Here is a 27,821-nt window from a genome sequence, read left to right on the forward strand (position 1 = left end):
CTCTACCACCTGAGTCATGTCAAGCTCTTTTGTGCTTTATTTTTCAGATTGGCTCTGTGCTTTTTGCCCAGGACTGGCCTTTGATCTGTAGTCCTTCTAATCTATGGCCTCTTACATAGCTGGGATTATAAATGTGACCCATCATACATATCCAGCTGGCATGGCCTTGATCACCGCCCCCCCCCTCCATTTTCCCTATCCCCATCTTCTGAGTAGCTATTATAAGCAAGGCCGCCATGCCTGGAATATTATTTATTTATTTATTTTGAAGTACTGGGGTTTGAAGTCAGAGTCTCGTGAATCGAACCCAGGGCCTCGAGCATGCAAGGCAAGTGCTCTACCACTGAGCCACCTTCCCAGCCCCTCTTTTTTTTTTTTTTTTTTTAAAGCAAAATGGAGTGAGGAGGAAATCATACAAAGATGTTTTAAGAGAAGGAAGTCACATATTAGTGTTACTCAATAAAAGACAAAATCCACACTGGGAAGGTGGCTCAGTGGTAGAGTGCTAGCCTTGCATGCATAAGGCCCTGGGTTCGATTCCTCAGTACGACATAAGCAAAAAGAAAAAAAGCCAGAAGTGGCGCTGTGGCTCGAGTGGTAGAGCACTAGCCTTGAGCTGATGAGCTGAGGGACAATGCCTAGGCCCAGAGTTCAGGCCCCACGACCGGACCCCCCCAAAAAAGACAAAATCCTTGACAAAAAATCAGCTAATCCCAACATTATATGAAAAGGATGATATACCACATCCAAATAGATCTCAGAAACTAAGCATTTGTAATCAGTATAATTCAGCATATTAATACATTTTAAAAAATTGAAGTCTGGGAGCTGTGAAGGTGGCTCAAGTGGTAGAGCGCTAGCCTTGAGCTAAAGAGCTGAGGGACAGTGCCCAGGCCCAGAGTTCAGGCCCCACAACCAGACCCGCCCCCGCCCCCCCAAAAAAACATTGAAGTCGGGTGCTGGTGGCTCACTCTTGTAATCCTAACTAGTCAGGAGGCTGAGATCCACAGATTGAGGTTTGAAGCCAGTCCAGGCAGGAAAATCTACAAGACTCCTATCTATAATTAATCACAGGAAAAGCTGGAAGAGGCACCGTGGCTTAACTGGTAGATTGCTAACCTTTAGCAAAAAGGAACTAGGGACAGAAGACAGGCCCAGAGTTCAAGTCACAGAACTGGCACAAAAAAAAAAAGATCATCTTAATAGATGTAGCAAAGCATTAGAGTTAAGCATTTGTTTATAATTCAAACTCTCAGCAAAATAGGGGCAGAACGAAACTTCATCTAAACAAAATCTGTCATAATGTCATACTTAGATGAAGGGCTAAATGCTTTCCTTTTAGAGTTGGGAACAGACAAAGATAATAATTTCATTATAATAAAAAATATTACTAGAGGGGCTGGGAAGGTGGCTCAGTGGTAGAGCGCTTGCCTTGCATGCCAGAGGCCCTGGGTTCGATTCCTCAGCACCACATAAGCAGAAAGAAAAAAAACCAGAAGTGGCGCTGTGGCTCAAGTGGTAGAACGCTAGCCTTGAGCTGAAGAGCTGAGGGACAGCGCCCAGGCCCAGAGTTCAGGCCCCACAACCGGACCCAAAAAAAAAAAAATATTACTAGAGTCCCCAGTCAGTGCAATAAGGTAAGAAAAACAAAAGAAATGCAAATGAGAATTATGCTAAGTGAAACAATTCAGTTTCAAAGAATATACAGTATTATTCCATTGATAACAAAATTCTAGGTAGTGCAAATGATTCTACAGTGACAGGAATCAGATCAGTGGTTACATAGGCAATGAGGGGAAAGAGTATAAAGAAGCATATAAAATCTTTTAAGAATGATAGATACATTTATTGTTCTGACTGTGGTTATATTCTCATAGGCATATTTATGTATACTGACATATCTATCTCATCTGTACTCTTTAAAAATGTTATTTATGGGGCTGGGAAGGTGGCTCAGTGGTAGAGCGCTTGCCTTGCATGCCTGAGGCCCTGGGTTCGATTACTTAGCACCACATAAGAAAAAAGCTGGAAGTGGCGCTGTGGCTCAAGTGGTAGAGCGCTAGCCTTGAGCTGAAGAGCTGAGGGACAGCGCCCAGGCCCAGAGTTCAGGCCCCATGACCGGACCAAAAAAAAAAAAAAAGTTATTTATTGCTAGGCACTGGTGGCTCACACCTGTAATCCTAGCTACTCAAGAGGCTGAGATCTGAGGATCAGAGTTCAAAGACAGCTAGTCCAGGAAAGTTCCTGAGACTATTATATTCAATTAACCCCCCAAAAAACCAGAAGTGGAGTTGTGACTCAAGTGGTAGAGTGCTAGCCTTGATGGGATAAAGCTCAGTAACAGTGCCCAGGCCCTGAATTCAAGCCCAGGACCAGAACAAAAAATATTTATTGTCTCAATGATGTTTCATAGAACAGAGAAAAGAGAAACTTAAAAGACACTTTAAAAATTTTTAAAGGAGTGAAATGTATATATGGAAGCTGTGCTTGCTTTTGATGAAAATGCAGCATTCTAAGCAGATTGTGGAGAGTACAAAAGTGTTAATAGGAAAGTATGCTGTTAAGATTGCCAGATTTAGATCAACTGGAATTTCAGATAATGAAATAACTGGTTAGTATAAACATATCTTAAATTACTAGCTGAAATACACCATAGTAAAAGAAATTGCTGTTTTTCTGAGATACACATCAAATTCATTGTTCATTGTTTACCTGAAATCCGAAATTTTCTCTGCCATCTTAGATGTCTTATCTACACAGTAAGAAATCCAACTTCTAAAAAAAATTCTGTTTATTTCACCTTAGATAAAGCTGAACTCCAGGGGCTGGGACGGTGGCTCAAAGGTAGAGTGCTTGCCTCATATGCATGAGGCCCTGAGTTCAATTCCTCAGCACCAAATAAGTAGAAAAAGCTGGAAGTGGAGCTGTGGCTCAAGTGGTCGATTGTTGGCCTTAGCTGAAGAGCTCAGGGACAGTGCCCTGGCCCCAGAGTTCAGGCTCTACAACCACCAACAACAAAGCTGAATTCCAGCAATAGATGCCCATTGTCCGGCCTTATTCATATAGCTGCTCAGAAAATATTTTGCTTGTCAAGCTGTATGAAAATAGGAACTACATCCATTTGTGCTTGGTATTATGTGTCCTGTTCCCCTCCTCCCCCCAGAGCCTAAATTATAACACCCAATGATCAATGAATATATGATTAAATAAACTATTATGGCCTAGAAATTTTCAAGGTTACCTTTCTGACTCTATGCAGTCTATGCTGCTGGTGAATCAACTTACTGGTCAGGTTCTGCTTCTGATTTCTTAATTTGTCTTTTTTTTTTTTTTTTTTTGGGGTCCGATCGTGGGGCCTGAACTCTGGACCTGGGCACTGTCCCTCAGCTCTTCAGCTCAAGGCTAGTGCTCTACCACTTGAGCCATAGCACCACTTCCGGCTTTTTTCTTTTTGCTTATGTGGTGCTGAGGAATCGAACCCAGGGCCTCATGCATGCAAGGCAAGCGCTCTACCACTGAGCCACCTTCCCAGCCCCTTGTCTTCATTTTTGCTGTATTTCTCTGGTCCCTATTTTGTTTTGTTTTGTTGTGTTTGTGTGATCCATAATGCCTTTCTCTATTAATCTTGCTTTTCTCTTAGGAATCTGAGTGATTGTTCTAAGACTCTGAGACTCAATCCTTGGGGGCACTTGAAACCGCTAATTACAATATCAAGAGTTACTGGGGCTGGGAAGATGGCCCAGTGGTAGAGTGCTTGTCTTGCATGCATGAGGCCCTGGGTTCAATTCCTCAGCACCACATAAGCAGAAAAAGCCGGAAGTGGCGCTGTGGCTCAAGTGGTAGGTAAGTGCTAGCCTTGAGCTGAAGAGCTGAGGGACAGTGCCCAGGCTCAGAGCTCAGGCCCCATTACTGACCAAAAAAAAAAAAAAAGAGTTACTATATAAATATTAAGGCATGTCCTTTAGAACTAAGGAGATTTGAGACAGGACTTCAGTTTTGAGGGAAAAAAAACAGGTTATAGGGAATCTTTATTATATTGGTGATAAGGAAGATTTTAATGCATTTGGGGGTTTTGTTATCTGTCCTATAAATAAAGTACAAAACTTCCAAACTCATGCATTAACTTAAATACATTAACTTTCTATAAGATTAGGGAATTAATCTAAATTTCCTTTGTAGATTATTCCTACAAATGAGCAGAGATTGTAGAAGTTATTTCTAGTGGGAGAAGGCTTACAATATTTTAGAACTGTAAGAAACTAAGAAAATACAGTGTAAACTGTTCTTGGTATCATTACTACTGTATTGTTTTGAAGTGAGTATAAGGCTCAGATAGTATTACAAGATCACATAATGCATGATAAAGGAATTACTCAGTTAAATCCAGGTTGCCTATCAACTTTTATCTCTATGACCTAGTTTCCCTAATTATTAGAAATCCAGAGAAGGGTAGAGGCTACAGGGTGGAGTAATAAAATCAAACATCTGTGCCAAACACATACATGCTATTCTCCTTGACTTGCTACATATCGTTTTGGGGATCTTTTTTTTAAGACATGGTCTTGCTATGTAACCCCAACTGGGATCCCCTTGCCTCAGCCTCCCAGATACTGAGATGACAAGTGTGCACCACTATGCCTGGTTCTCTTGCTTCCCTCATGAGTCCTAGGCTGACTCACTATGTGGTTATGTATTTGTCAGGAGGAAGAAAAATAACTTGACCTTTGAGAGGAAGAAATGACAGTATTTCCAAAAGCCTAATAGAATAACACTTTCCTCAGGACATGGAAAGTGGGAGATGGAACTTAGCTGGGGTTTTGTTAATAACAATTAGAAAATAAGTTATTCATTAATGCAATGTGCATAATAGGTATTTTAAGACATGGGATCCTCCCCAAGCAAAAAATAGTAAAATGTGTCACAAGTATTGGAAAACCCCATAGCATTGTGACATGACTTAATTAAATATAGGCAACTGTGGTTTTGAGATACTTTAGGTCACCACAAAGCTCTGGCTCATTTCTATGCTAAAGCAATTTTAGGAAGTAGAAAAGTGGCACAGATTTGTAGGTAGACAGAATGCCTATCCCTTTTTTGTTTTTCTTTAGATGGAAATGTTTCAGCCAGCTTATATGAAGATGAACGAATCTAAATGTTTTCTTCTCTCAAGAGTGTTGTGGGAGAAGAATGAGGCAAGGACAATGGAGATCATCACATTTTGTAAATGGTGGTGGTGGTGGGGAGCCATTAAGCAGGAGTTCATCAAATATTAAGTTTTCTTACAAGGATTAGAGTGAGAGAAACCATCTCCCTTATCAATTCCCAACGCCAATGAATTAGAGAAAAAAATGCAGCTAAATAAGCAGAGGTACTTACCCTCTCAAGGGAAGATGAGGTCTTATTAAGGTGGCAAGTATCGTGCCAAATGTTTAGAGAATGCCGATTGAGAGAGATGGTGCGGATATGGCAAACATTAGGATTTACTTTTATTGTTAACGTGACGCAAGAATTGCCACTGCAGCCTTTGCGTTCTTTGGACGTGGCAGCTCAGCAGGCTGCAGGTGGAGGAGCGTATGGGGGAAAGGGGAGCGGGGACGCAGTACTGCAGTCCACACTGGCTGGGGGCTGTCGTGCGGGGCTGCATTGCGGTGGAACGTGCACCGGAGCCGAGAAGGTTTTGGTGCAGGAGGAGGGACCCGAGGCCCACAGAGGATCAAGCTGTCATTTTTTAAAAAATATGATTTTATTGTTATTACTAATGTGTTGTATAGAGGGATTACTTATGCGTCAGGTAATGAGTACATTTCTTTTTGGACGATGTCCCCCTTCCTTGGTGTTTCCCCTAGTTTCCACCTCCCGTCCCTGCCCACAAGTTGCAAAGTTCATTTTCTACAGTGTCTACTGAGTCTCCCGACTTCACTTGTTCACCCTCCAGCTGTCATTTTAAGACCTGTGTTATTGAGGTGCTCAGGGTCTAGCCGAAAGTCAGCGGAACAGCTGCACCAGTGTCCTGGCTGGGCGCCCGGACCAGCTGATTCAGTGCTGCTCGGAGACCCGCTAGCCAGGGCCAGGAGAAGCGGTGGTCCGCCTGGGCCTCTCTGGCCTTCGGCTCGTCTCGGTAGCCCTCTGCCCCGCCCCTCCTCGCCCCGCCCGCAGCCGGGTGGGAGGGCAAGGACGCCGTCACTGCGCGTGCGTGCTCGGCAGTGCGGCCAGTCTGCGTGCGTGAGTGGGAGGTGGCAGGCCTCTGACTCCGGCCTTCCCTGTTGCCCGTTCCTGCGCGACGTTTACAGCCATGAACCGGTTCGGAACCCGGTTAGTGGGAGCCGCGACAACCCAGTCACCGCCGCCGAAAGCCCGCAGCAATGAAAACCTGGACAAAATAGATATGTCTTTGGGTAAGAGGACGAGTTGGACGGAGTTGGAGCGTGTGTGCGGATGGAACCAAGTGGCGCGGTTGGCGGGGGCAGGGGGCGGTTGGCCGCAGTTGCCAAGTGAGTTTCGCGGCGGGTGGGCGGAACCAAGTGTGGGGGGGATTTGCGGGGGCAGGCGGGGCGCGGGTACCCCTCCGCGGAGGCCGCGTCTGTGGTGGACGGGCTGTGTGGGGCCGTGGGATCCGGAGCGTGGACGGGCGTGGGGCCTGCTCTTCCCCTGAGGGGCGCTACCACTGGCTCTTTGTAAAGGAAACCCCGCCGGGTTCCCTGGAGCGGGTTCACCCTGGGCGTTATCCCGTGCGGGAGAGCTGGTTGGACTAGCCCTTCTTCCTGAAGGAAGGTCTCCGAGCGCGATCGGTTGCACCAGGGGTTATCCCGGGGCTTGCGGGGCGTTCCTGGGCCCAGACCTATGCGGACCTCCCTGGAGAACCCCTGGGGACGCCGGCCAAGAGCGTCTGTCAGAAAGAAAACATCAGGCCGGGACCGCATCCGCGCTTTATTAGGCGGCGTCTAGAAAAGCACACACTGCCCCCAACCCAGCCTCAAAGTTAGCTCTTTAGACGGGAGGTAGGAAAGTGGCAAAAGCCGAGGGAGGGATGTAGGATTTACGTGGATCGCAGAGGGGCCTGGTACAGCCCGGGGTCCCACCAGCACATTTAAAGAAGGGTGCAATGGTTTCATACGGGTTGTATAAAAAGCTGGAGGATCTTTGATTCTGTGTAATTGTCTGATCTAACACTACCTAGGCACTAGACGCAGTGTTTGCCTTAGCTGGTCCAAAAGCAGTTGGTTTTTGTGGAAAGTCAAGTCAGGGTATTGGATGTAGCAGTTTGCCTGCCCCTTCTCTTTGCGGCTTTTCAGCTATTTGGAAAGTAAATGTCTAACTAGGGGATTCAGAGGCGTTACCTTTTCGAGGATAATATTGCAAAGCTCCAAAGAAATGGGGAAATCTTGAGCTTAAGCCAAGAAATCATATAACAATTTTTATTGAATGTTTACTACCTGTCAGGCACTGAATCAAACATTTTACATGTTAATCCTGTTTATCTTCATAATGCCTCCCCTTCCTCCCCTAGTGATAAACATCTTGGAATCCAGAGTCACACAGTTAAATTGTCAGTGCTGCTTTTGTAAGAATGAAATTTTAACAAGTGTTTATATCCCTCACAGGTTTGCTGTGGAGTATTGAATTAGGCATATGCAAACTGCTTTGAACAGTACCTAGTACACAAGCACTGGGAATTGTTTTCACACACACATTGTTATCCTCATTTTACCAAAATCTGAGACAAAAAAATTAAAAAAAACATTCAAAAAAATCATGCAGCTGATAAATGGTGGAGTCAAGATTCCCGTTTGGTCCCCACCTATAGATGTAGGGAAGTGTTAAGCATGTTTTGTTCTTGTTTTGCCCTGGGAATTGAACTCTGGGCCTCCAGCATACTAGTACTACTGGAACCATGCCCCAGTCCTTTTGCTTTGAGCTTTTGAGTTTGCTTTTAAGATAGGGTCTCTAACTTTCTTTGCCTGGACTGGCCTGGAATCCCAATCCTCCTATTCCACTTCCCTGAGAAGGTGGGACCACAGGCTAGCATCACCACACCCATATATTTTCATAACCAATACATTTCTTAGGCTCCTAGGTCTTTTGTATGTATTTTGCTTTTAGGTAATTAGGATGTTTAAGTGAAGAAAACTGAAGGATAAATCTCTTTGAGGTAGAAATGAAGTGCTGTAGAGAGCTAAAATAGTTTGATCTTTTTTTTTTTTTTCCTGCCCCAAGAACAGGAAGCAGTCTGTCAGATACTTTTCTTACAGAGATAAGAGGCAGAGATATTCTTTTTTGGACAGCTATTATGCTTTATGCTTTGTGAATATTTCATCTTATCAGCTCTGTGGGTTTTAGAACCTGATTTTTCTGGGTTTTGTTATAAATTGTGGCGCTACTAGTTTTATGTAAGTATTTATATATTCGTGTAGAATATCTCCAAAGTTCACTAATAACTGGGTTTATCATGGCTCAGTTTCTTAATTTGAAAATGAGCATTAGGATAATACTTTTTTCATAGGATTATTCTTAGAATTAATTGGATATACATCAAAATAATGCCTACTAACCATCAATTCTTGGAGGAAGTAGGTCATGGGAGTGTTCCTTTCAAAGATATATCTTGTCTCCTCTCTTTCCTCTCTTCCTCTGCTTCCTGGCTGTTCTGTGGTGAGTAGTTTCCTCTCCCATACCCTTCCATCATGATGCTCTGCCTTACCACAGACTCAAAGACAGATTAGTCCAACTGACCATGGACTGAAACCTTTGAAATCATGAGCCAAAACAAACTTTTCCTGTATTTACATTATTTCTCTTCGGGTTATTATTATTACTGTTGTTGTCCCTCCTCCTCTTTCTCCTTCTCCTTTTTTTGTTTAGCTCCCCTCCCCACTGAGACTTAAACTCAGGGTCTGATGCTTTCACTCAAAGGCTGGTCTTTTACCACATGAACTAGGCCTTCAGTACCTTGTTTTTTAAATTTTTTTGGTTGGTCATGGGGCTTGAATTCAGGGCCTGGGCACTGTCCTGAGTTTTTTTGCTCAAGGCTAGCACTCTACCAGGTTGAGCCACTGTACCATTTCCAGGTTTTTGGTGGTTAATTGGAGGTAAGAGTCTCATGGACTTTGCACCCAGGCTGGTTTTGAACCCCAATCCTCAGTTCTCAGCCTCTTGAGTAGCCAGGATTATAGATGTAAACCACCAGCACCTAGCTTTTTATTTTATTTTATTTTTTTGGTTGGTCCTGGAGTTTGAACTTGGGGCCTAGGCACTGTCTCTGAGCTCTTTTGCTCAGCTAATGCTGTACCATTTTGAGCCACAGTGGCACTTATTTTTTTCTATTATTATAAAGGTGATATACAGAGGGGTTATAGTTACATAAGTAAGGAATACATTTCTTGTTCAGGTGCTGGTGATTTTTGCCTGTAACCCTAGCTACTTAGGAGTCTGAGATCTGAAGATCTAGATTCAAAGCCAGCCAGGTCAGAAAAGTACATCAGAGTCTTACCTCCAATTAACCAGTAGAAAACCAGAAGTAGAGCTGTGGCTCAAAGTGGTAGTATGCTAGCTTTGAGCAAAAGAGCTCAGGGACAGTGCCCAGGCCCTGAGGTCAAGCCCCAAAACTTAATTTTTTTTTTTTTTTTTTTGCCAGTCTTGGGGCTTACCTCAGGGCCTGGGCACTGTCCCTGAGCTTCTCAGTGCTCAAGGCTAGCACTCTACTATGTGAGCCACAGCACCACTTCTGGCTTTTTCTGTGTCATGTGGTACTGAGGAATCGAACCCAGGGCTTCATGCATGCTAGGTGAGCACTCTACCACTAAGCCACCTTCCCAGCACTGATTTTTTTTTTTTTTAAGTACATTTCTTTTTAAACAATGTCACCCCTTTCCTCACTCTCTCCGTTTTTCCTTCTTGTCTCCACTTATATAAGTTGTATAGTTCATTTTCAACATAATGTCTACTGAATACCACTACTGCATTTGTTTACCCTTTGTTTCTCCCTTGTTTGTTATTATATTTTTTTGGTCAGTCATGGGGCTTGAACTCTGGGCTTGGGCGCTATCCCTCAGCTCTCCAGCTCAAGGCAAGTGCTCTACCACTTAAGCCACAGTGCCACTTCCCACTTAAGCCACAGTGCCACTTCCGGTTTCTAGTGTTTTATTGGAGATAAGAGTCTCACAGACTTTCCTGCCCAGGCTGGCTTTGAACCTCGATCCTCAGATCTCAGCTTCCTGACTATCTAGGATTACAGGTGTGAGCCACCAGCGCCCGTTTTCCCTTGTTTATTGAGACAGAATTTCACTTATTGCCAGGCTGGCTCCAAATTTTGTTCTTCCTGCCCTCATCTTTCTAAGTATATGCTGAGATTATAGGCATGTACAACCATGGCCAGCTCTTTTATTTATTTATATTTTACTTATTTTTATGTTGCTACAGGGACTTGAATTCAGGGCCTTGAGTACGCTTAGCTTACTTGCTCAAAACACGACTGGAGGTCATTTTGAAGATGAAGTTATTTTGAAGACGGAGTATCAAGGACTTTGGCTTTGTACCCTGTGATCCTAGCCTCCTGAGTAGTTAGTAATACAGCCACCAGTGCCCAGCTTTAAAAAACAGATGAATTATATTGACATAAATTATTTGTGCTTAAGACAATTTGGAAGAATGATAGAAGTTAAATTTTGTTAGGAAATTGTTGACTTGCAATTTCTCTGGTTTGCTTTATCAATCATCAGCATTAATATTTGAGTTAATTTTATAGGGGGAGTTTGGATATTTTTTGGGGGGGGGTCTGGTTGTGGGGCCTGAACTCTAGGCCTGGGCGCTGTCCCTCAGCTCTTCAGCTCAAGGCTAGCGTTCTACCACTTGAGCCACAGCGCTACTTCCAGCTTTTTTCTTTTTGCTTATGTGGTGCTGAGGAATTGAACACAGGGCCTCATGCATGCAAAGCAAGCGTTCTAGAACTGAGCCACCTTCCCAGCCTTGGATATTCTTAAAAAGAGTATTGTTGGCCTTAATTAATCTTTAGCGGATAAAAATAGGAACCTGGAGTATGTTTAGTTTTCTCATCTTCATATTCTCTTGCAATATTAACACAGTGTGATGTGTATGATTTTTCAGGAAGTGTTTTTAGAAAAGAGGCTTACAAAATTACAGAGATAAGCATAGAGATAAGAATAGAAAAGAACAACTTTGCTAGGGGACAAGTAGTTTTTAGTATTCTATTATTATGGTATGTGTTTATTTTTGTGTTGGCCATGCATATTTTTTTTTTTTTCTCTCTCATAGGGCTTGAACTTTGGGCCTGAACACTATCCTTCAGCTCTTCAGCTCAAGGCTAGCGCTCTACCACGAGAGCACTGGGCCATTTCTGGTTTTCTGAGTGGTTTATTGGAGATAAGAGTCTCGCAGACTTTTCTGCCTGGGCTGTCTTTGAACCATGATCTTCAGATCTCAGCCTCCTGAGTAGCTAGGATTACAGGCATGAGCCACCCGTGTCCAGCTTTGCCATGCATATCTGTTTTCCACAACAATTTTAAACTTACCAAGAACAGGGACTATGTTATATTTTTGTTTCTAGGATGGCTCAGTCTTACACAGCATTTATTGTGCAAAGCATACCCACAATAAATCCTTAATGAATTCAGGTGAATTTAGAAATTTGGTTTTTATTTGCTTTTTTAAATTTTTTCTGGTGATGAGGCTGGGAAGTTTGCTCAGTGGTAGAGTGCTTGCCTCATATGCATGAGGCCCTGGGTTCAATTCCTCAGCACCACATAAGCAGAAAAAAAAAAGCGGGAAGTAGGGCTATGACTCAAGTGGTAGGGTGCTGAAGAGCTGAGGGACAGTGCCCAGGCCTAGAGTCCAGCCCTCATGACCAACAAAAATAAAAAAATAACAAAAAATTTGGTGGTACTGGAACTTGAACTGCTGAGCCATGCCCCCAGTGTTTTTTTTCCAGTTGTTTTTTTTTAATGGGTTATTACTTTTTGCAGGTAGTAGGTTTGAACTTAGGGCTTTGCTCTTACTTGGCCAGCACTCTACTAATTGAACCATGTGTTCAGACTGGCTTTTTGTTGTTGTGCTGTTACTAGAGTTTGAACTCTGGATCTTGTGTTCTCACCTGGCCTTTTTGCTCACAGCTGAAGTTCTACCACTTGAGTCATGTCTTAAGTCTGTACCAATTGTTTTACTAAAAGGTGGTTATCTTTTTTAAAGAGAGGGGTACTTCTATGGTTATGTAAAATAAGCATATACTAATTATTTTTGAAAATAAGGTTTTTTATATTTACTAGGGGGAAATGCTGTAGCTGGTAGAAGTCTCATTAGTTGGTTGATCTGCTTTGGCTATTTTAACTTTTCTTACAGAAACTTTTCTTTAGAACACTGAGGGACTTATGACCTATGGAGAGTGAAACAATTCATCGAGGCACAGACAGTGATCGAGGCACAGACAGTGAGAGGGTTTTTTCCACACCTCCACCTATTTCATTGGGACATGCAGCATTACAGTTATGGTGAGGATCTTGGTAGTCTGGCTTTTTCCTCTAGTAGCTTCTCTTTCTCATTTTTCACTTCAGTGTATTTTTGTGACAGGTCTTTCAACTGTTTAGCTCTTCTGTTTTTCTGCCTAATGCTCTTTCCATTTCCCTAGCATTTCCCATCACAGCATGTGTGTCCTTTAACTCTTTCTGAAGAGTAACAATCTCTTTTTTTTTTTTTTGGTTGGTTGTGGGGCTTGAACTCGGCTTGGGTGCTGTCCCTGCACTCTTCAGCTCAAGGGGAGCGCTCTGCCGCTTGAGCCGCAGTGCCACTTCTGGTTTTCTAGTGGTTTATTGGAGATAAGAGTCTTAGGAACTTTCCTGCCCGGGCTGGCTTTGAACCGTGATCTTCAGATCTCAGCCTCCTGAGTAGCTCACAGGTGTGAGCCACTGGCGCCCGGCTAACAATCTCTTTCTTGAGCATGATGTTTTCCTGTTCACTTTACTTGGCTGCTGCTTCTCTGATACAGCACTTCTGTGTCTGCTCCGCAAACTGCCCTTTCTGGGCCTTGATTTCTGCGTGCAGCATCAGGATCTCCTCCTGGCCTTGCTTGTAGTCAACAAGAATGCCATCACTGGCATCCTGTGCCGCCTTCAGCCTCTGACCTTTGGCCCCCAGCTTTGCCTCATGCTCACCCAGGCTGATGCACTTGGATTCTAGATTCATTTTGAGGATTTTGTTCTCATCTTTGACTCTTACAAGTTTCTTTTCTTCACGTCCAATCATTCTTAGTTTTCTCCAGTGTGCTGTTCAATGTACTTTTAACCTGTTTGTGGGTTCTGACTGGCACATGCTGGAGTTTCAGACTCTTTTTCAAGCCAGTGTCACCACATATTTTTGTTGAACACAGTTTCCAGGTTGCTAATGTGCTTACTTAACCTATCATTTTCCATCTTTCTCCTCTTTGGACATTCCTTTTACCAGTGTCCATTTTGCTTGCGATAAGCACACTGATGTAGTCCTAGAGGTTCCCTTCTGCCATTTGCAAATGAATTATACTGTCTTCGCCAAGAGTTTCTTGATCCCTGTCCTGGTGCTGCTACCAAAACTCGAACCCTCCTTCTTTGACTGTTTTTCTTCCAGGGTATCTCTAATATTAAACACCTGCTGGGCAACTGTTGCCAACTCAGATAACACCTTTCCCTCAAAACGTTCTAACTTTTGAAGCTTTCTTCTGGGCCGACGGGGTAACGAAGGCCACATTTAGGGCTCGATTCTCTGGGGCCTCAGATCTATAGGCATGTAGGTCTAATAGGCCTCCAAGAGATGTTCTAGAAAAGCAGCAGGGGACTCACTGGGGAGCTGTACAATCTCACTCACCTTAGATAAATTAGTTGGTTTCCTAGCCACTGCCCGTATCCCTGCTAACAGAGTCTGCTGATAATTGGTAAGCGCCTCCTTACCTCCATCTCTGCTCTAGTCCCAGCTTGGGCGTGTCTGGGGAAAGGCTCACTCCAAACGGACTGGGTCATCAGTGGGGAACCATCTGGTCCAAGGACCACCTTCAAGGCACTGCACCGAATTTGCTCCCTTTCCTTCCAGGTGAAAAGCACCTGTAAAAGTTTCTGACAATCATCCCAGGTGGGCTGGTATGTGAAAAACACCATCTCTAGTAAAGAGATGAGCCCCTGGTGTTTTTCAGAAAAGGATGGATTTTGCTGTTTTTAGTTATACAGGTCACTAGTTGTAAAGGGAACATACACTGGAAAGGGGACTTGCCCATTGTCTCCCCCATGAGCCCCTTTCAAGGGTAATAAGGGGACTGTACCACCTTGTACCACCTTAGGCTGGTACAAGGAACCACTTCTAGTATGGGGGGACTTAACATCGGAGGTACTGATGGCACAGAATAGGAGGGACAGACCATTGGTGGGTCTTCTTCTGAGGGATCCTGTAACACTGGGGAGAAGATTTTTCAGTTACAGTTTCACTTATGAGAACTTTAGGACATTGTTCTCCTATCCGAGAAAAAAGGAGTAAGCAGAGGTGTATACAAGACACAGATAGAATTATCAGCAAACACACACAAATAGCCACAGACCCACATCTCCCAGGTGACCTCTGGAGGAGGTCTCAGATGCCCTTTGAAGAAGTCCCCAATGACCTCCAGAAGAAGTCCCAAATGGCCTCTCAAGGAGGTCCCAGATAGCTTCTCAAAGCCCAGATGACCTCCAGAAGAGGTCCCAGATGGCTCCTCAAGAAAGCCCTAGATGACCTCTTACGGAGGTCCTAAAAACAGGCTGACAGGCTTGCCCAGACTCACCCCTAGAAGGGTTCCCAAATGACTCTTGTCGATGTTGGTCCTCGGGAAACACCTGATGGCTGAGACAGTCACCTACGAGGGGGTTTTCCCGGGGTACAAGGCCTGATGCCATCCAGGTGGATGATCTCGCTGGGGCCTCCAAAACTTATGACCTTCAGAGAGCAAGACATCCATCGAGGCACAGACAGTGAAAAGTGGACAAGTTTATTTACACTATTTACACCAGAAAGGGGTCTTGAGACTATCTTGTCCTGGGCTAGATACCCAGAACCAAGAGCAGCCTCAACCACCAAGTCTCCAAGCCTCCACTAGGCAGTCCTGACCCCCCAACCTTTATTAGTCTGCAAACCTCCACAGCTCCAAACCTCCGAAGAGGAAGGCTTTTCCCTTTCTCCTTCACTGCAGGTCTCTCCACTCTCCACAGGCCTGCCCTGCTCTGCTCCGGGAGGCTCCTCTCCACAGGCCTCTCTAGAGGAAGGCCCCAAATGGTCTCCAGAGGAGGCCCTGAATGACCTCCAAAGGAGGCCCCAAATGACCTCTGGAAGAGGTGCCAAATGGACCCTCGAAGAGGACCCAAATGACCTCCAGAGGAAGTCCTAAATGGCCCCTCTTGGAGGCCCCAAATGAACTCCGAAGGAGACCCCAAATGGCTTCTTGAGGAAGCTCCAAATGGCTTCCTCGAGAAGCCCCAGATGACCTCCCGAGGCTTGCTGTGTCCTCCACAGGCCTGCCCTGCCCCGGCAAGCTTTCCCCTCCTGCCATCTCTCCCTCCACTCCTACTCCTCTCCTTCCTCTGCACTAATTGTTTTCCTCAGGATCCCCGGTCTCCTCCAGACACCCTCTCCTGGGGAGTCCATGTTCTCTGGACTCCTCTCTCCTCCCTCCGGACTGTTTTCCCCCTAACCTCCCTCTAATCTCTCCTCCGGCCTCTGCTTTTCCTCCTCCCCCCCCCCCCCCCCCCCCCCCCCCCCCCCCCCCGCCTTGGAGCACACAGCCTGTATATTACCCAGATAGGCTGCATCCTCCTCCACTTACAGTTCCAAACCACCATTCATGCTCCTCCCCCAAGCTGTCCCTTCTCCAATCCCAATCTGCACCTCACCATGCTCGATGCCCCACCCCCTCCAATAGCACATCCCGCCCCCTTTTGGTGGTATTCCCCACCTCTTCCCAGGGCATGGCACGCCCCTCCTGCGGTACCCTGTGGGGCTCTGACGTGATGGTAGCCTCTCAAAGCCCTGCTTTTCTCCCATGCTGGTCTGTGGAGCTGTGAGGCTCACCTTGATGCCCCGCCCCCTCTAGCAGGCTGGACCACGGGGCCACGCTATTGGGCCCCGCTGATTATCCAGCCCTACGGGTTATTGCGAGGGAAATGGCTGACAAGCTTTATCTTCTTATTTTCTATGGAAATGCTTTAAATAGAGAAAAGAAGCCAGGTTTGATGGGGCATACCTGTAAATCCCTGAATGCTGGAGGCTGAGGAAGGAGTCAGCATGTGCTATATCTTGAGGGCCCTGAGTGTGAGCAATAGAGTCATTAAGTTAAAATGAGTGTGAGCAAGTGGCGCTATAGCGCAAGTGGTAGAGTGCTCGCCTTGAGCTGAAGAGCTGAGGGACAGAGCCCAGGCCCAGAGTTCAGGCCCCACAACCAACAAAAATAAATAAATAAAAATAAATAAATAAAATGGGTGTGAGCAATAGACACTAAGTGAAAATGATTATTATGGTATTTACTCCTTTGTAGATGACATTATCAAATTGAATCGAAAGGAAGGAAAGAAGCAGAATTTTCCAAGACTAAATAGAAGACTCCAGCAAAGTGGTACCAGGCAATTCAAGATGAGATTACGGTGGGGAATCCAACAGAATTCTGGTAAGTTTTGAAAATAAACTTTAGTAAAATGCTCTTATTTATGGTTTTATAATATAATAGGTTTAGTATATGCTGTAAATAGGGAAAATACATTAGTATTCTTTGTGATTCATATTTTCTCAGATTTTTATTTAGTTCTTAAAACCTGGCAAAAATTGTTTTCTTAAATAGATGATTTTTGCTAATATCCATTTGTCAATAGCCTAAATTATCTTTAGGGTTTAGAATTTCATAGTATTTTTCTTTTTTTGGGGGGGGGTCCGGTCGTGGGGCCTGAACTCTGGGCGTGGGCGCTGTCCCTCAGCTCTTCAGCTCAAGGCCAGCGCTCTACCACTTGAGCCACTTCTGGCTTTTTTCTTTTTGCTTATGTGGTGCTGAGGAATCAAACCGAGGGCCTCAGGCATGCAAGGCAAGCGCTCTACCACTGAGCCACCTTCCCAGCCCTTTATGGTATTTTTCATATCATGATATCTATCTCCTTAACTGTCTATGTATAACTAATTCCAACTTAATATGTTAAGTGAAAGATCATACCACCTCACAAGACAATTTATTTTGTTGTTGGATACAGTGCTATTTATTAGAAGCAAATGTCCTTTCTTTCTTTTTTTTTTTTTTTTTTTTGGTCGGTTGTGGGGCTTGAACTCTGGGCTTGGGCTCTGTTCCTGCGTGCTATTCAGCTCAAGGAGAGTGGCTCCACAGCGCCACTTCTGGTTTTCTAGTGGTTTATTGGAGATAAGAGTCTCATGGCCTTTCCTGCCCATGCTAGCTTTGAATCCTGATCCTCAGATTGTAGTCTCTTGTGTAGCTAGGGTTTACAGGCATGAGCCACCAGTGCCCGGCATCCCTTTTTTTTTTTTTTTTAAGTCGGAGACTAGTTCTTGCTTTTACTCTTTGGCTAGCACTTTACCAACCCCACAGACTTGCTTTTCTAAAAGAGACCTCTTTGTACATGGATACTGCTTTTCTGCATAGAGGATTACCTTCAGACTCTTCATGTTATTATCTAAAACCTTTTAAGATTTTTTTTAACTTTTAAAACATTTTAAATTTTGTGCTGGCTCTAGGTTTGAACTCAGAGCCTCATGCTCCTGTTTGCTTTTTTGCTCCAAGCTAGAACTCTACTACTTGGATCATATTCCACTTTCAGCTTTTTGCTGGATAATTTGAGATAAGAGTCTCCTAGAGTTTTCTAGCCAGGCTGGCCTCAAATCTCAGCCTTTTGGGTAGCTATGATTACAGGCATGAGCTATCAGTGCTTGGTTTAGGATTTGTTAAATATTCCAAAGGTCATATTTCAAAGTGAATGTTTTAGATATGATTTGAAATTCTACATACATATTAATTGGGCAAATCTGGAGGTTTTTATTTATTTATAATCTGGTTCTAAAATGGATTATAGGTAGTAACTGAATACTATTATATATGATTAAGTGTTTTGTTTTTTTTTTAGCAACTGTCTCGGCATTTTAGATTTTTTTTTGTAGTTCTGGAGCTTGAACTTGGGCTCTTGCTCTTCAAGTAATACCCGTAGTTCAAAAATAAACCTTTTTTCAAATTAAGAAAAAAAAAAACAACTAAATCATGATCACATATAGAGAAAACTCTTTGGCAAACTTCTCAGTTCTTTTTTTGTTGTTGTTGTTGGTTGTGGGGCTTGAACTCTGGGCCTGGGCCCTATCCTTGAGCTCTTCAGCTCAAGGCAAGTGCTCTACCACATGAGCTATAGCACCACTTCCAGTTTTCTGGTGCTTAATTGGAGATCAGAATCTCATGGACTTTCCTGTCCTGGCTGGCTTTGAACCGTGATTCTCAGATCTCAGCCTCCTGAGTAGCTAGGATTACAGGTGGGAGCCACTGGTGCGCAGCTCTGTTCATTTTGATGTTGAAAAACATATCTTCAGTTGAAAATAATTTTATGTTTTAACAGCTAATGCCAGCATGTCCTTAAATATATCCATAAATGAAACTAGACTATAAAATTGTATTCTTAAAAAAATTGTATTCTTTAATAACTTTTGGATAACTGAACCTAGCTAATAAATTTCTTGTCAGCTATTTAGCCGTATCAAATGAATGTGTAATACTGTTGATTTAGATTTAAATGTTTCTAATACATGTTCAACATACTATTTTATAAACCATTTCATATATATTTTGTTTTGAAATAACTTTCTAGTCCATAGAAGCTAGAAATACTGTTCACTAATTTTGCCAGTCTTAAGGGCTTGAACTCAGGGACAGGACACTGTCCCTGAGCCTCTTTGTGCTCAAGGCTAGTGTTCTTCTACTTGAGCCACAGTGCCAGGTCTGTCTTTTGAGTGTTTAATTGGAAGTAAGAGTCTCATGGGGACTTTCTTCCTGGGCTGGCTTCAAGTTGCAATCCTCAGATCGCAGCCTACTGAGTAGCTAGGATTACAGGCATGAGCCATGCACATCCAGCTTGGATTTCTTCTTCTTTTTTAAGTAGAAATTAATTACTAATAGCAAAAAATAAGATAGAAAAAATAGAGTTTGACAACTGCAACAACAGAAAGGTAAATAGTATTATAGAATATCAAATAAGAACTTTGTGTTAAGACCAGGGTTGGTTTAATGGATAAGGTGAAAAAATAATGTCCACAAAAGGTCAGATAAACTTTCCTTTTATGGAATTTATGATCTGAGCCTTGAGGTAGCTTAGAATCCCTGAAGATTGAGTTTGCACTTAGTTATGTTGTCTGCTCATGTGACAGTTTAAAATAGAACAGCTGCCACTGCTACTGAATATGCAGATAGATTGAGAGTTGTCTTAAGCTCATATTGACTAGGAATAGTTTATATTTCTACATTGTAATGTTAGTGAGAATGTTTCAGTTGAGAGACCAAGTGTGACAGAGGAAAAAAAGACTTTGGCCCATAGTCAGTATGACTTTTGATTGCTGTATAAATAAGACTTTGAATTCCATGTTTGAAATACGATTTAGATACTCAGTAAGCTTTTGTAGAAACAACCAAAAGTCCTTCAGTAGTACAGTACTGAATAACAGTGGTTTCAAGAAAATTAACTGGACTCTTCTAGAGACTCTCTCAGACTCAGGAGATCCTCCGTGCCAGACCTATTTTCACCCTCATTCTGTTATTATTATTTATTTTCCTTGCATCTACATGTGTTAATTAAAATAGACTGAGTGCGGCAGTACCTTAAGTCAGTTCAAGCTTCTGTTAAAAAAGTACTGCAGATTAAGCAGTTTGTAAACTTCTGAAGTTTTATTTTTCAGTTCTAGAGGCTTTAAGTCTAGATGACGGTGCCAGAAAAGTCCAGAGCTCTCTTTTAAAAGGGTGCCAATCCTAATTGTGACGACTCAAACCCCATGACTTTAATTACCTCTTACAGGCTCCTGAAATGATAGAAACAAATGATTTATGTGTGAAGAAATTCATAGAAGGAATTAGAGATTCAAAAGAAAGATAAGATTTTTGTATTTTCATTTCAGTTAGTCTCGTAGGCAAGAGAAACAGTAGAAAGACAAATGTGTACTGGAACAATGTACTCTTACAAATTGTCAGCATTAAAGGATGGTCTGCTCTGTACTCTCTCACTTTAATTAGTTTTTTTTTTTTTTTTTGTCGGTCATGGGGCTTGAACTCCGGGCCTGGGCGCTGTCCCTCAGCTCTTCAGCTCAAGGCAAGCGCTCTACCACTTGAGCTACAGCGCCACTTCCGGTTTTCTGGTGGTTTATTGGAGATAGGAGTCTCACGGTCTCTCCTGCCCGGGCTGGCTTTGAACCGCGATCCTCAGATCTCAGCCTCCTGAGTAGCTAGGATTACAGGCGTGAGCCACCAGCGCCCGGCTCACTTTAATTAGTTTTATTCCTGTTAATGAGACTTTCTCTTCAATCTCATCTGATTTTGACACTATCCTATAATAGTGAATTTCTCTTCATTCATTCTTTTTTTTTTTTTTTTTTTTTTTTTTTTTGCTGGTCATGGGCATTAACTCTGGTCCTGGGCACTGTCTCTCAGCTCTTTAGCTCAAGGCTAGCGCTCTACCACTGGAGCCACAGCGCCACTTCCGGCTTTTTCTGTTTATGTGGTGCTGAGGAATCGAACCCAGGGCCTCATGCTTGCAAGGCATGCACTCTACTGCTGAGCTACCTTCCCAGCCCTATTCATTCATTTTTATGTTGGCACTGGAGATTAAACTCAGGACCTTGAGCTCTTGCTTAGCTTTTTCATTTAAAGCTGGTGCTCCACCATGTGAGATGTACTTACACCTGGTGCATTTTGCTGGTTAATTCAACGTAAGAGTATCAGATTTATCTCTTTGTGCTGGTTCTGAACCACTATTCTCAAATTTTAGCCTCCTGAATCTCTAGGATTAAAGACATGAACCACTGATGCCTGGCCTTTATTCATTCTTTTGGAATATTTTCAAATTTCTTTATCTCCCAGTCCTTTATCATGGTATGTTTGAGTGCTACTATAGTGACTGATATGGCCTTAACTTTTTTTGTCCTCTTTCAATCAGTCTAAAATACTTCTTTTACAAGCTGTTTTAGTTTGATCATAAATTCAGATCATATATTCCTCATTTCTTGTTTAGCGTGGGTTTTATCCTCTGTCAAAGCCCTAATAACTTAGGCCCAATAGGTCTATTCACTTCTTATGCTTTTCGCTCTACACTTAAGCTGTGGTTACTCATGTCTTTATATTTCTCACTAGAGACTGAAATCCTTCATGTCTGTTCAAGTCTTGCCCATTTTGTAATACCTAGGACAGAGCCTGCTTTTTTCAGTAATAGTTTTTTTTTTCTCCTTGGAAATGTACTGTAGATTATATTCAGTTTTTCATGCACATTAAATTGTTTGGCACAGTGCCTGATAGAGTAACTAGTAGCTGTCAATACAAATAAAAATAGCAAGTCATTAATTTGAGAAAGTATATGAGTTTTTCCTATGTGTTTAATCATCTAAAAGATAATCAGATATACCAACAGTAATAATTTGATTTAAAATTTATAATTAGTTTATTGTTTTTTCTGATTATTTTAAAAATACCTTTACAACTGAGGCAGAATGCACCTGAGAAAAGAACAAGTCTGTAAGAATGCCTCCACCCCTCTGAATTCCTGACCTTGTTGGAGAGGGTGAGTCTATGGCTCCCTGGATGGTCTGTCATCCTGAATAGGCTTATTTGGGAGCTCCCTGTGGGGTGGGTGCAGCAGAAGTTCATTGAGAGGATGAGCAGGGGGCTGGGAAGGTGGCTCAGTGGTAGAGCACTTGCCTTCCATGCTCGAGGTCCTGGGTTTGATTCCTCAGCACCACATAAGAAAAAAGCTGGAAGTGGCGCTGTGGCTCAAGTGGTAGAGTGCTAGCCTTGAGCTGAAGAGCTGAGGGACAGCACCCAGGCCCAGAGTTCAGGCCCCATGACCGGACCCCCTTCCCCCCCCAAAAAAAAAAAAAAAAAAAGAAAGAAAAAAAGAGAGGATGAGCAGGAACAACTTGACAAGTACCTAGGGCACAAAGTTAAAGCATCAATCACAAATATTGTGTGGTGGCTGTAGTCTCACCATAATATCAGCCTGGTAAGGCCAAGAACAGGCTGTAGATAATATCACTAGGTATCTCATGCCACAGGATCAGATCAGATCATGAAAAGCAAACTGGAATCTGAAGAAAAACCCCTTCATTTTCTAGAATCACTAGTCCACTACTCATAAAGCTTAATGTCATGCTCACTGGCCAAAGTAATATTCCTATCTTAGGCGGAGCAATAAAGGGTGAGTTAGGAGCTGACAGTCAATACGTAAGTGATACAAACATTATAATGTAACAAGTTTTACTATTACCTGGCATCAGAATTACTAATAAGGATCTCACACAAAAAGGTTCAAGCGTTAGGCAAGTTTGGGAATGAAATATGCTAATATTTCTCTCTTAGATATTCATAGTACACATTAGTCCTGAAATCCTACAGAAGAATAGGAATGTTTAAAATAGAATAGAAAAGTTTAAATAGAAATAGAAAACTTTATATTTAAGCTTACAACTTGGGTTGTAAGATCTGATACCATGTTATATGTGTGTGTATATATATACATTCATATGTATTTATATATATACATGTATATATACCGTTCTTAAAAACATTCTCCTCAAAATCAATATTAAGATGAGAGCCAGATACTGGTGACTCATGCCTGTTATTTTAGATAACTCAGGAGGCAGAGATCTGAGGACTAAGGTTCAAAGGCAGTCCAGGCAGGAAAGTCTCTCTCTTTTTTTTTTTTTGTTGGTCATGGGGCTTGAACTCTGGGCTTGGGCGCTGTCCCTCAGCTCTTCAGCTCAAGGAGAGCACTCTACCACTTGAGCTACAGCGCCACTTCCGGTTTTCTAGTGGTTTATTGGAGATAGGAGTCTCACGGTCTTTCCTGCCCAGGCTGGCTTTGAACCGCGATTCTCAGATCTCAGCCTCCTGAGTAGCTAGGATTACAGGCGTGAGCCACCGGCACCCGGCCTCTTTTTTTTTTTGTCAGTCATGGGGCTGAAATCTGGGCCTGGGCATTGTCCTTCAGCTTTTTAGCTCAAGGTGAGCCCTCTACCACTGAGCCTCAGTGCCACTTAGGGTTTTCTGGTGGCTTACTGGAGATAAGAGTCTCACAGACTTTTCTGCCTGGGCTGGTTTTGAACTGTGATCCTCAGATCTCAGCCTCCTGAGTAGCTGGGATTATAGTCATGAGCCACCAACTCCTGGCTCAGGCAGGAAAGTCTCTTATTTCTAATTAACTACCAAAAAGCTGGAAGTAGTTGTGGCTCAAGTGGTAGTGCTATCCTCAAACAAAAAGCTGAGGGACAGTGCTCAGTCCCTGAGTTCAAGCCCCAGGACTGGCACCAAAAAATGTTTTTTTGAGTGTCCTTTAGCTTCATGAACCAGGAGGGTTCATGAAGTTGCTAGCAGTGTTTGTTGAAGCAGCTCCAACTTTCCCAGTATGGTTTTATTCCTAAGTCTTTATTCTGTTACATTGATCTTTGGGTCTGTTTTTGTTACTATGGCTTTGTAGTATAAAATGTGGTTTTATACCTCTAGTATTACTCTTTTACCCAGGCTTGCTTTCATAAAAGGTGTTTTAAATAAAAACTTTTTAAAAGATAACATAGTGAGTTGTCAATAACATAGAATTGGCGCTTTTCTTTATGCTCCTGGGAACTCATTCCGGTAGGAATTTCGAAACATAAATAAAATTCCCAGGCCGGGCACCAGTGGCTCACGCCTGTAATCCTAGCTACTCAGGAGGCTGAGATCTGAGAATCACAGTTCAAAGCCAGTCTGGGCAGGAAAGTCAGTGAGACTCATCTCCATTAAACCACTAGAAAACCGGAAGTGGTGCTGTGGCTCAAGCGGTAGAGTGCTCGCCTTGAGCTGAAGAGCCCAGGGACAGCGCCCAAGCCCAGAGTTCAAGCCCCACAACTGACCAAAAAAAGAAAAAAAAAAAAAAAAGAATAAAATTCCCTAAGAGTTTGCTTAACTCGTAGCATAAAGACCCTCAATGAAAGCTGTGATCAATAAGAAGTGATTGAAGTGGGGAGAAATAAATCGGGCTTGGGGGAGAGAGATCCAGGTGAGAGCTGAACTGAGCTAACAAAGAGAGTGAGTGAGGATGACTATAGTCAAAGTAGTTTTATTTGCATGTATGTAAACAGAACAATGAAACCTATTGAAATTGTTTTAGGAGTAAGGGAGAGTGATAAATGGGTACTAAGATTAATTAATACATTATATACATGTGTAGAAATACCATGATAACCCCCTCACACACACAACTAATGTATACTAGTAAAAAAAATGTTTTTTTTAAGAATTCACAGGGCACCTGTGATTAATGTCTGTAATCATATCTACTCAAGAGGTTAACATACAGAAGCTGGCAATTTCATACTAGCTCAGGCAGTAAAGTCCACCAGATTCCATTTTCAAAATAACCAGCAAAAAGCAGGACTGTGGTGTTCAGGTTGTAGACCACCAGTTGAGCAAGCCAGCCAAGCAAGCATGAGACCCTAAGTTCAAGTATCAGTACAGGAAAAAAAATTTAATTAAAAAACCCATATATATATATATATATATGAGACTCAGGACTGGGGATGTGGCTCAGTAGTAGAGTGCTTGCTAATAAGTGTTAAGACCTGAGTTCAAACTCTGGTACTTCTGGAAAAAAATTTCAGGAGAGTAGGAGACTATATAACATTAGGGCTGAGATTGATAGGATACATTGTATACCTCTGTGGAAATGTCACAGTGAAATGCCACCTGTATAATGTATGCTCATAAAACTTTCAAAAAAGCGGGCACTGGTGGCTTATGCCTGTACTCTTAGCTACTCAGAAGGCTGAGATTTGAGGATTGCAGTTCAAAGCCAGCCTGGGAGGAAAGTCCGTGAGACCCTTATCCTCCAATAAAGCACCAGAAAACCAGAAGTGGCACTACAAGTGGTAGAGAACTAGCCTTGAGCTGAAGAGCTGAGGGAGAGGGCCCAGGCCCAGAGTTCAAGCCCCATGACCCACAAAAAAAAACTTTCAAAAAATAATTTGCTTTACTCTTTAACATGACGTTTCACTTTCTAGAAAGTTATATTTTGAGAAAATAATCATAGCTGTGCATAAAATGTTACAAATAACTGAAATGATTATTAAGTAGTTGATTAGATCAAATATGAACCATGAAATAAGGCAATAAAATGATATAGTGTAGTGTTGATATAGTAGTGTTATGGGGAGTGTTAATATAGGCTATAAAATAGTATATAGAGTAAGAAATACAGTTGCTGATTGATTCAATTCACCTACATACCAGTACTAAATACTGAATAGTCCCATATGAGTGTCTTTATTTTTTTTCACTTTATTATTTTTATTAGTTCATATAGATTGTACAAATGGAGATTTCACTGATACATCTCCATACCTATTCACACTGTGTTCCAATTTTACCCCCTTCATGGTAGTCTTTATGAATTATGTAAGTAAAGCTGAAACCAAAATATAGAATACCTACATTGAGTTTTTAAAAAATTATTAGAGCAAAAGAATTTAAATCTGTAAGGTACATAATGGAAACTGAAAGTAATGTTACATGCCACAGAGATTAAAATATGTTCATTGACACTGCAGACTTTGTCAAAAGCATTTTGAATAGAAAAGGACTGAAAGTAGATGGCAAAGTAGTAAATGGGAGATAAGATCATGACTGTACTATCTATGAACACTATTCAGTAATAGTGAAATGTTGACTTCATATTAAATTCAAAATATTACCATCTCATTATAATAACATAAAAATAAATGAAATATTTTACATTATTTATAATATCTCAGTTTATACTAGGTACTACTCAGTAGCTACATATAAATATTGGCTACTATCTTGCACAAGTTCAGTATAGATTGTCCTGTTGAGAGAATGACAGGTGCTGCTGGGGTATAGCACTTGGCTGACATGCCTTAGGCTCTGTTTTTCATCCCCAGCACTGCATAATAAAAAGAGAAAAGAGCTACAGAAAGAGGACAGTTTTTTTTTTTTTTTGGTTGGTCTTGTGGCCTGAACTCTGGGCCTGGGCGCTGTCCCTCAGCTCTTCAGTTCAAGGCTAGCACCCTACTATTTGAGCCACAACACCACTTCCGGCCTTTTCTGTTTATGTGGTGCTGAGGAATTGAACCCAGGGCCTCATGCATGCAAGGCAAGCGCTCTATCACTGAGCCACCTTCCCAGCCCCTTTTCTTTTCTTTTTTCTTTTTTTCTTTGGGTCCGGTTGTGGGGTCTGAACTCTGGACCTGGGTGCTGTCCCTCAGCTCTTCAGCTCAAGGCTAGCGCTCTACCACTTGAGTCACAGCGCCACTTTCGGCTTTTTTCTTTTTGCTTATGTGGTGCTGAGGAATCGAACCTAGGGCCTCATGCATACAAGGCAAGCGCTCTATCATTGAGCCACCTTCCCAGCCCCCCTGAGAGACTCTTATTATCTTCAGTTAACCACCAAAAAGTAAAAAATAGAGCTGTGACTCAAGTGGTAGAACACTAATCTTAAGCACAAAAGCTCAGGGACGGTGCCCAGATCCTGAGTTCAAGCCCCAGAGCTAACACAAAAATAAATAAATAAATGAGAAAAGTGTTATGTAACTTGAATATACACATAACATGTAAATAAGAATAAGAATATCCATCTTGCTTCAGAAAATAGAGTATTCTGTATTCTGTGACTCTACCAGTTACATTTTTATGTTAATACTGTTTCTTCTTTTCTTTCTATAGGCTTTGGTAAAAGTAATCTTAACCGTAGAGGAAGAATAATACCTGCAAAGAGACGTCCTTATGGAGTTGTCACTGGCCTTGCAGCTAGGAAAACACCTGGAATTCGAAAAGGAATTAGTCCTATGAATCGTCCTCCTCTCAGTGACAAGGTAGGATGTGCAGCCCCCCGAGTACCTCAGGTGTTTTTTTTTTGTTTTTGTTTTTGGGTCCGGTTGTTGGGCCTGAACTCTGGGCCTGGGCACTGTCCTTCAGCTCTTCAGCTCAAGGCTAGAGCTCTACCACTTGAGCCACAGCGCCACTTCCAGCTTTTTTCTTTTTGCTTATGTGGTGCTGGGGAATCGAACCCAGGGCCTCATGCATGCAAGGCAAGCGCTCTACCACTGAGCCACCTTCCCAGCCCCCTCAGGTGTTTTATGCTTGACTGTCATCTTTCTTTTCAGCCATTTAAGAGATTTTTTTCAGGTCATTTAAATTTCTTCATCTCTTTGATCTCCACATTCAAGAAGTTGTTAGTCTGTATCATTCTACATTAGAAATGTTTACTGTATTAGGATTTAAAGGGAAAAAAAAGGAAATTGATTAACATAGTTTCTTACTTTCTGAAAGAATATAGAGCGATATTTTCCAGTGTTAAAAAGGAAGACAAACCTTCTGAGACAAAATGAAGCACAAAGGAAACCAGTTGCAGTTCTCAAGAGGCCTAACCAGTTAAACAGAAAGTAAGTACTCAAATTTGTGGCAGTAATGGACATAAACAAATAACATTTTTCCACTTAGGGTTTAGAAGAATTGATTTACAATGATTCTTCTTATCTGATCATTTTCAAAACAAATATGTGGTTGGAGTTCAGGATTTGCCTCATGCATGAAGCCCTGAGTTAAA

At 42.5% G+C, this 27,821-nt stretch overlaps 2 protein-coding genes across 3 annotated transcripts in view; one reads left to right on the plus strand and one right to left on the minus strand.

Annotated features, from left to right (window-relative positions):
* Rubcn (rubicon autophagy regulator) overlaps window positions 1-5,498 on the minus strand; it is a 78,720-nt gene extending 73,222 nt beyond the window's left edge. Inside the window, exon 1 of the mRNA XM_070029983.1 lies at window positions 5,377-5,498. The gene's annotated coding sequence lies outside the window, so the exon portion shown is untranslated. The remainder of the gene's footprint in view (window positions 1-5,376) is intronic.
* A 715-nt stretch (window positions 5,499-6,213) lies between these two features.
* Window positions 6,214-27,821, plus strand: part of Fyttd1 (forty-two-three domain containing 1) — a 34,483-nt gene continuing 12,875 nt past the window's right edge. Inside the window, exons 1-4 of one of the 2 annotated variants that reach the window (XM_070029986.1) lie at window positions 6,214-6,395; window positions 16,529-16,657; window positions 26,939-27,087; window positions 27,545-27,657. In XM_070029986.1, coding sequence (XP_069886087.1) covers window positions 6,293-6,395; window positions 16,529-16,657; window positions 26,939-27,087; window positions 27,545-27,657 — 494 coding nt within the window. In that variant the 5' untranslated portion in view covers window positions 6,214-6,292. Of the gene's footprint in view, window positions 6,396-12,348; window positions 12,498-16,528; window positions 16,658-26,938; window positions 27,088-27,544; window positions 27,658-27,821 lie in introns of those variants that run through there. The other variant, XM_070029987.1, reaches the window with a different exon arrangement.

The sequence above is a fragment of the Dipodomys merriami genome, unplaced genomic scaffold, assembly GCF_024711535.1.
Source record: "Dipodomys merriami isolate MVZ:Mamm:240054 unplaced genomic scaffold, mDipMer1.0.p SCAF_2, whole genome shotgun sequence".
In the NCBI taxonomy this organism is placed as follows: Eukaryota; Metazoa; Chordata; class Mammalia; order Rodentia; family Heteromyidae; genus Dipodomys; species Dipodomys merriami.